This window comes from Rhinopithecus bieti, unplaced genomic scaffold (assembly GCF_001698545.2).
Source record: "Rhinopithecus bieti isolate Rb0 unplaced genomic scaffold, ASM169854v2 scaffold_39900, whole genome shotgun sequence".
In the NCBI taxonomy this organism is placed as follows: domain Eukaryota; kingdom Metazoa; phylum Chordata; class Mammalia; order Primates; family Cercopithecidae; genus Rhinopithecus; species Rhinopithecus bieti.
The window spans coordinates 34,182-44,004 of NW_016816297.1; the positions used below are offsets into that span (position 1 = coordinate 34,182).

General features: G+C 41.5%; 1 protein-coding gene across 1 annotated transcript in view; it reads right to left on the minus strand.

The window, feature by feature from the left end:
* Positions 1-9,823, minus strand: part of JADE3 (jade family PHD finger 3) — a 159,788-nt gene that overhangs the window by 21,888 nt on the left and 128,077 nt on the right. Inside the window, exons 8-9 of the mRNA XM_017854805.1 lie at positions 6,809-6,976; positions 2,643-2,759 (exon numbers count right to left, since the gene is read on the minus strand). Of these exons, the coding sequence (XP_017710294.1) occupies positions 2,643-2,759; positions 6,809-6,976 (285 nt within the window). The remainder of the gene's footprint in view (positions 1-2,642; positions 2,760-6,808; positions 6,977-9,823) is intronic.

Genomic DNA, 9,823 nt, shown 5'->3' on the forward strand with positions numbered 1-9,823 from the left:
AAAAAAAAAAAAAAAAAAAAAAAAAGCACAATGGCTCATGCCTGTAATCCCAGAACTTTGGATTGGATGGCCAAGGCAGGAGATCACCTAAGGCCAGGAGTTCAAGACCAGCCTGGGCAACACAGCAAAATCCTGTCTCTACAAAAAAATTTTTTAAATTAGCCAGGTGTAGTGGTGTGCACCTGTGATCTCAGCTACTCAGGAGGATCATTTTGAGTCCAGGAGTTCAAGGGTGCAGTGAGCTATGATTGTGTCACTGCACTCCAGCCTAGGTGACAGAGTGAGACCCTGTCCCACAACAAAAGCAAAAATGGGGGAAATTGCAGTGACTACAATAAAGAAAATAAGTTACTGGATATAAATCCAATGTGCTACTATAAAATGACCAAATAATAACTCTGAAAAATGAAAAATATATTACTTTTAGAGGGGGAAATGCATATCACAAATGAATCCATGGTACAATAAAATATGAATATATTTATTCAATAAACCATAATTAAGCACTAACAATGGTCAGGCACTCTAATTTGTGCCAGGGAAATTCACAGAAGAATGATGCACAATCTTGGTCCCCAAGGGACTCACATATGGGCAGCAACCAGGAAACAGCTTAAATACACAGGCAATGTCCTAGGGTAGTAGTCCCCATGGAAAGAGTTTTCCTTTAAATATTTTTCCTTTATTATTTTAAAGTGCCATAGTTAAATAAAATCATTTAAGAAAAGTTAAAAAAAAGAGGAAGTAGCCAATTCTGTCAGATATAAGAATGAATTCAAAAAATTAAAAGGGCCTTTGGGGATCCAGATTATGTTCTTCAATTACAACGTCCCAGTAAAAGACCCTGGGTTCCTTGGAGGAATAGCTAATCCCAGGTCTAGAGCAAGAAATCTACACGATACGCCTGGAAAATACTGTCATGCCAGACAGCAAGAAATCTCACAAAGCGCCTAGCTAGCGTCATTATCCCTAAAGCCAGAGGTCCCCAACCTTTTTGGCACCAGGGACCAGTTTTGTGAAAGATAATTTTTCCATGGACTGGGGGGAGATGGTTTTGGGATGATTCAAGCACATTACATTTATTGCACACTTTATTTCTATTATTATTACATTGTAATATATAATGCAATAACTATACAACTCACCATAATGTAGAATCAGTGGGAGCCCTGAACTTGTTTTCGTGCAACTAGATGAGCCTATCTGGGGGTGATGGGAGACGGTGACAGATCATCAGGCATTACATTCTCATAAGGAGCGCTCAACCTAGATCCCTTGCATGCGCAGTTCACAACAGGGTTCACGCTCCTATGAGAATCTAATGCCACTGCTGATCTGACAGGAGGCAGAGTTCACACGGGTAACCCTTGCTTGCTCACCACTTACCCCCTGCTGTGCAGCCCGGTTCCTAACAGGCCATGGACCAATACTTGTCTGTGGTCTGGCAGTTGCGGACCCCTGCACTGTGCAATGATATTATATGTCCCCTCTTTGCCGAAGAAGGTTGGCAGGCAAATATAACTCCAACCAGCTTGCAGTTCACATGCAGGAGGTCTGAGAGGTGAAAGGTCATCCTTTCCATCCCTCTAGCCAGCAGAGCCATCTTATTACATTTGGGATAGAAGGAGAAATAACATGGAAAGACAAGGCAACCTTTGTGCCTTTGCTGGAGGTAACTGGCTGTTCCCAATCCCATCCACGTCTCCGCTAATTGGAGAAAACCATATACTGCATGTTCTCACTTATGAGTGAAGCTAAACATTGAGCAGACATGGACACAAAGAAGGGAACAGACATTGGGGCCTACCTGAGGGTGGGGATTGAAAAACTACCTGTTGGGTATTATGATGATTACCTGGGTGAGAAAATTATCTGTACACCAAACCTCTGCAACATACAATTTACCCGTGTAACAAACCTTGACAAGTGCCCTTGAACAGAAAATAAAATTTGGAAAAAGAAAAAACAAAAAAGAGAAATCATGTCCTTTGCAGCAACATGGGTGCAGCTGGAGGGCATTATTCTAAGTAAATTAATTCAGAAACAGAAAACCAAATACCACATGTTCTCACTTACAAATGGGAGCCAAACAGTGGGTATACACAGACGTAAAGACAGGAAAAATACAGTGGGGATTACTAGAGGGAGGAGGGAGAGTACCAGGGCTGAAAAACTACCTATTGGGTACTTACTATGCTCACTATATGGGTGATGGGACTAAATGTATTTCAAACCTCAGCATCACGCAATAGACCCATGTAACAAATCTGCACATGTACCCCCAAAATTGAAAATAAAAGTTGAAACTAAAAAAAAGGAACATGGGCCTGGTTGTTTCAGAATTATAGCCGGTTTCCACCCAGGATGGTATCATCTAGCTTTAGAACTCACTTAATTCATCAGCTCTGACAGCAAAGGATGAAGATAAACTATCACTATGAATATTGAAAAGAATAAGCTTAATGGTCCAGAGGCAATATCCAAAAAAAGGATTTCCAGAAATGGTCCGTACAATGGCAGAGCCCTAAGAGTGGGTGGGCAATCTCCTGAGTGACCTTTCAGTAGACAGGACACTCTCACTGGGAGGGTGAGTCCAGCTAATTTGGTGTTAGCCCACTCTACTACTTCTCATGGGGACTTACCTGAATACAAGCCCCTGTCTTCAACTTGCACAAGTTGCAGACTAAGGCCCACCGACTGGGTGGGATGTGGGAGATCTTCGTGATCGGTTCCATCCTCTCAGGACAAGCAATGCTGACCTACAAATAAAATACCACCATAAGGCAGAAGTACCAAGGCATCCCAGAAGTACCTTTCACAAACCATAAACGATGTTACATAAAGCTAAGAACATCAAAACGAGGTAAGTCACATCTCTTAAGGTTAATATGGAATCAAGAATAAACAAAAGTTATTTCCACTGCTCAGTCCTTCACTCATTTCCAGTAATATAAATAATTCACATATGGGATGAGAGAACAGGAGTGTAGACTAGGCATGATTACCTTTCACTTTCTTTCTTTCTTTTTTTTTTTTTTAGAGACAAGGTCTCCCTCTGTCACTCAGGCTAGAGTTCAGTGGTGTGATCATGGCTTACTACAGCCTTGAACTCCTGGGTTCAAGTGATCCTCCCACCACAGCCTCTACAACACCTGGCTAATTAAAAAAAAAAACTCTTTTTGGCTTTTATCCAAATGACAGGCAATAACAAATGTTGGTGAAGAGTGGAGAAAAGGGAACCCTCATACACTGTGGAGAAAAGGAAATGCTCATACACTGTTGGTGGGAATGTAAATTAGTACAACCACTATAGAGAATAGTTTGGAGGATTCTAAAAAAAAAAAAAAAAAACAAAAAATAGAGCTACCATATTATCCAGCAATCCCACTGCTGGGTATATACCCAAAAGAAAGGAAATCGGTATATCAAAGAGGTATCTGCACTCCCATATTTTTTGCAGCAATGTTCACGATAGGCAAGATTTGGAAATAAGCTAAGTGTCCATCAGCAGACGAATGGATAAAGAAAATGTGGTACATATACACAATGGAGTACTATTCAGCCATATAAAAGAACGAAATCCTGTCATTTCCAACAACATGGATAGAACTGGAGGTCATTGTGTCAAGTGAAATAAGCCAGGCACAGAAAGACATACATTGCATGTTCTCATTTATCTGTGGGATCTAAAAATAAAAACAACTGAACTCAAGGAGATAGACAGTAGAAGGATGGTTACCAGAGGGTGGGAAGGGTAGTGGGGGGAGCAGGGCAGGCAGGGGGTGGCAATAATTAATGGGTACGAAAAGGATAGAAAGAATGAATAAGACCTACTATTTGATAGCACAACAGGGTGACTATAGTCAAAATAACTTAATTGTACATATAAAAATAACTACAAGAACATAACTGGGTTGTTTGTAACACAAAAAGGATAAATGCTTGAGGGGATGAATATCCCATGTTTCATGATGTCATTATTAGGCATTACATGCCTGTATCAAAATCTCATGCATCCCATAAATATATATATATAATATGTACCCACAAAATTAAAAATTATTATTATTATTCTTGTAGAGACCGGGTCTTGCTATGTTACCCTAGGCTGGTCTTGAACTCCTGGCCTCAAGTGATCTTACTGCCTTGGCCTCCCGAAGTACTGGGATTACAGGCATGAGCCACTGCGCCCAGCCAAGGTTACCTTAATGAACACTTTTACTTAGGAACCAAAGAAAGCTACTGAAAGTAACTAAAATTCACAAAACCAAGTATCTATTATGTTAAGAGATGGTGCTACATGCCTTGTTGTTTCATTTGATCAACTAAGGATGAAAAACAGAGGCAGTGACAAGTCTTTCCATTTGGTTTACAAAGGAACCATGATATTGTTGGAAAACAGCACATCTGTGTAATGAAGAGACTGCAGAATGTAAGTAGAAAGGATGAGAATGACATTTTAAAACCAAAGTCTTTAAAACCATGTAACTCTCATGAGCTTACCATACTCCCTCAGTCAAAGTAGCTTCAAAGTGAAATTAGTCTTTGGGAGAGGACTGAAAAGAAAGGGATGCTTTTTTTGTTTTCCTTTTTGAATCAGGGTCTCACTCTGTCATCCAGGCTACAGTGCAGTGGCAGGATTAGAGCCCACTGCCAGCCTCGACCTCCCAGGCTCAAGTGATCCTCCCACCTCAGCCCCTGAATATCTGGGGACTACAGGCATGCACCACCACAGCTGGCTAAGTTTTTGTATTTGTAATAGAGATGGGGTTTTGCCATGTTGCCCAGGCTGGTCTCAAACTCCTGGATTCAGGTGTTCTGCCTGCCTCGACCTCCCAAAGTGCTGGGATTATAGGCATGAGTCACCACACCCAGCAGAAAGGGATGTTTTAAAAAAAGATGAAAATATTCTTTTCCATGTGAAAATAAGGGGTCAAGCAACTGCTGGTAGCAAGTATTTTCATTCCCCCTACCCCGTCAAATATATACGTGAGTTTTAAGAGGGATACAGCTTTAAAAGGTGAAGAACTGTCAAATAAGGATGCCAAACTAGTGCTGGTTCTGCCCACATCAGGAAACTAACAGAACTTGAATAGTCCAGAAGGCACTGGAAACCAAGAACTGGAAACCATAAGAGAATGTCAATAACTGAGAAAGCTTATTTTGTTTTTAAAGAGCTCTTCCTGAGTCATGTTCTGGACTTTTATAAGCTGAGAGCCTACTCTATTAGCTGGGGGATTTGCTGCTGGAAAACAGTCATTCTCAAGCCAGAAACCTGAGTTTATTTTATGTCTAGATGTTCTTAGTAAGAAAAGAAACTACTATTCAAATATTTTTTAAAAATACTGATGTCTATAGCCATAGGAATACAAAAGTATATATATGGGACTTTCAGTGTAACTCTGTGAGCTTCTTTATTAGACAGTAACTCCCCTGGAACCAATATTAACAAGATTAAAAGCAGGAAAATCTTAAAGGAGAATGAGTTACTGATATAATATCAGCTCCCCATTAACTAGATTCTGCAGTCTCTCTTGTCATGCAGTTAAACTGCCTAACAAATCTGCTGGCTTGGATAGTGGTTGGGGAGAGGATCTGAGTGGTATATCCACACAGCTTAAGAAATAAAAAAAGGCAATCATAAGAAGAGGAAATAGTTTGAATAAAGAGGGTCTTTGGCAGATTGAGTGTAAGCCCTGAAAAGAGCTTCAAAAAGTAAAGGGCATCGGCCGGGTGCGGTGGCTCACGCCTGTAATCCCAGCACTTTGGGAGGTCTAGACAGGCGGTGAGGTCAGGAGATCGAGATCATCCTGGCTAACACAGTGAAACCCTGTCTCTACTAAAATACAAAATTAGCCGAGTGTAGAGGCACACACTTGTAGTCCCAGCTGTTCAGGAGGCTGAGGCAGGAGAATGGCGTGAACCTGGGAGGCAGATTTTGCAGTGAGCCAAGATCGCGCCACTGCCCTCCAGCCTGCGTGACAGAGCGAGACTCTGTCTCAAAATAAAATAAAATAAAAAATAAAATAAATAAAAATAAAAAAAGGTAAAGGGCATCTATCACAGTAGACAAAGAGCTATTGCTCAATTTGTAATAGCCTAAACATGTAAACAACCCAAATGCCATCAAAGGAAAGTGAATAAATCAGAGTATATCCATACAATGGAATATTAGCAATAGAAAGGAATAAACTATTAATACACACCACAACATGGAGTGTTAGCCAGACCGAAAATAATACATACTGTATGAAGTTTAAAACCAGACAAAATTAATCTATCATGATCGAGATAAAAATGGTGGTTATTCTTGGGGGATAGAGACTGGAAAGTGGGCATAGAGGATCTTTCTGGGGTGCTTTACGTCTATTTTTAGGTATTTCATGTCTTGGTCTGAGTTGTGGTTACAGATACATACATGTGTAAAATATCACAAAACTCTACACTTAAAATTTGGCATCTAAACATAAGTTTTACTTTAAAAAATCCTGCTGCTCACACCCTGGTATTTTGTGTCTCTCCTCTCATACAAATTTATCAATTTATACATGATATACCCAAATATCATGTACATATTTGGGTATTATCCCAAACACCACGGGAATACCACCTATATATTAATCAGCATGGGCTTACATGTACGTGTGCATCCAAGAAGGATCTGAGGTAGCTCAAGTGGAAGTACCATTACTTCAGAAACATGGGCAAGCATGAAGCATCTCCATACTAAGCCTGCGTCAGTCTGAATGTTGTGGGGAACAGGGACACCCTGGAGCAAATGGTCTCACAGGCCTGGATGAATTCTTACCTCTGGGATCCACAGGGCACAGCTGACATGAGCCCATTTAGTCCCTGTCTTGGTGGTCTTCATGGCTCCACCTTTCTTTGGACATAACACACATTGCGGATAAATACCCAGGACACAGGAGCGACACAACCAGCTGCCTTCTGGGACCTTGAGGATGCCATAGCAGGCCTGGAGGTACGAGGAGGAAAGGGGAGAATGGTCAGTACCTTCTCACCAGGGTTGGTATCTGTTCCGATACACAGTCACAGAGTATCCTCCGCTTTTGGGAGAAAGGCAAATAAAGCTGAACAAGTTTATATCCAGTATCGAGTGATTTAAAAATACTCAAAAAAGCAACTTCCACCATCTGTCCTAAGATCAGCATGTCTGTCCATGAGAACTGACTTTAAGCATGACAGAACAAGACTAGGCGATACAGCCAATCATTAGCCCAACTGTTATCTAAGTGTTGTGATTACAGCATTTTTTTGGTCTGTTTTCTAAAGTTTCTTCAATGACTATGTATTATAATTAGTCAAACACTTACAGAACATTTCCTAAAAATTATACACTGTTGTGATCAAGAAAAAAATGTTAGAAAATAGAATGAAACTTCTGAGGAGCAAATGAACTAACGTTTATAAAAAGCCTATTAACGCCTAGTGCATAAAAAGTACTCAGTAAATCATAGCAATTGCTTGCTTGGGTTGAAGAAACAGGAACTTGTGAACAAATCTTGAATAGAATATTACACTAATCACAATAATTCATAATGAGTTCTGGAAGGTGCTTCAAATCCTTTATGGAATGAAGTTGGACAAATAAATAAATGAATTATTGTGAAAGACTGGAGATTAGTTTGGGAAACATTCTAGACTTCCTTTTTGCTATCCCCAATTTTGCCCATCATTTCCTCCTTACTGCTCTACTCTATTAGAGACTAACTGATTTAATATGGCAGGTTCAAAACTTATCTGCCTCAGGAAATTCACCCGCAGCTCAGATTCAAGTTATAACAGTTACCATAATATCTGCCCCCCACAACCTGGTCCTTTTCCAAATTCTTTCTTTCCATGTCACCACCATACTTCCTATCTTCCAGATCCAAATTCCTAGACTTGTATTATTCACTTTCTTTCATCTGCTGACCTGGTGCTTGCTATTCTCCCTACAGTGGCCCCAAGACTCTGACCTTCCTCTCCATCCTCACCACTTGCTCTATCCAAGTTCTCATTATGCCATGCCTGGATTGATTAATTTCTGCATTTTCTTTTTCCCCCTTTGTACCTTCAACCCTTCCTCTACTTGGCTGCCAGATTGTCCCCACTAAAAGAATTCATACCATTGTACAGTGGCAAGCCCTTTAGATATTCCTTCTACTCTTACCTGCCCCCCACTATCCAAACTAGAGGTTGGCTGTTTTCCAAGGTCTGTTTTATAAAGCCAACAAGCTAAGAATGGTTTTCACATTTTTAAAGGGTTGTAAAGAGAAGAATATGTAACAGAGACTGTATGTGGCCTATAAAGACTGAAATATTTACAGTGGATCCTTAAAGAAAAAGTTTGCTGGTTCCTTATCTAAAGCCTGCTGCTCCTTGTACCTCACTATCCGATCTCATGCCCCACTATACCCAAACACAGGGCCTCTGACTTGGACAGGCAGGCCTCCTGGTTTTCTCCATAACTGGTCATTCTCATTTTCATGTCCATGTGTCTAAGCAGTTTCCCTGCTCTACATGGTTAACTGTTCTTTGCACAGTTGGACCTTTCTCACCCTTCCAGACCTGGTTCAAACTCCAGGCCCCTCCAAAAAACCTGCTTAGGTCACTGTAGCCCCTTGTGTTTGTCCCACTGTCTGACTCCCGTCCTCCACTCCATGCAATTTCCCTCACCAGGTACACAGTCAACATCATGTGTTCTTTATTTTTATTATTATTATTTTTGAGACAGGGTCTTGCTCTGTCACCCAGGCTGGAATGAGGTGGCATGATCTTGGCTCACTGCAGCCTCGACCTCCTGGGCTCAAGCAATCGTCCTACCTTAGCCTCCCGAGTAGCTAGGAGCACAGGCATGTGCCACTCTGCCCAGCTAATTTTTGTAGAGACAGAGTTTTGCCACACTGCCCAGGCTACTCTCAAAATCCTGGGCTCAACTGATCCACACTTTGGCCTCCCAAAGTGCTGGAATTACAGGTGTGAGTCACAGCACCCGGCCAGCACCATGTATTCTTTTTCTCTACATTTGCTGTTGTGTTTCCTCTCCTCAGTGAGATTTTAGTAATTTTTTTTCTTTTAATTAACTCTGGCCTACAGAACTCAATGAGATTTTAAGGTCACTAGAGGTAGAGCTGTTATCATCAATTTACCTGAATGCCCCCTATGCTGAGCTTGAGTAGGTGGTTGGATAGAACAAATGTGTTTAGCTCAAGAATTGAAGCTGGACTCTAGGTAGGCTCCTCTCACAACAGCAAGGCATCATTTTATAAGGTTTCTACCCTTTAAAGCTCTTTGTCTGAGGCCCAGAATGTTTGCTACGAAATGAAAGCAAGCTTCCTCCCTAAAATAGAGTCTCTTTCAGACTGGCAGAAGAGAGGTCAGAGGCCGGCTCCTGGAACATCCTTTAGCTCCTGGCCAGTCTATTGGGCAGAACATCATTTACTGAGCCCTTTTGTGGACTTACTCACGGTCATAAGATCATAGATACATGTAAAAGGACTTGGAATGGCCCTAACTTTCCCATTTTTTTTTTTTTTTTGAGATGGTGTCTCACTCTGTCACCCAGGCTGCAGTGCAGTGGCGCAATCTTGGCTCACTGCAATGTCTGCCTCCTGGGTTCAAGCAATTCTCCTGCCTCAGTCTCCCGAGCAGCTGGGACTACAGGTGCGTGCCACCACACCCAGCTAATTTTTGTATAGAGACAGGGTTTCACTATATTGGCCAGGCTGGTATCGAACTCCTGACCTCGTGATCCACTCGCCTTGGCCTTCCAAAGTGCTGAGATTACAGGTGTGAGCCACTGTGCCCGGCCCAACTTTCA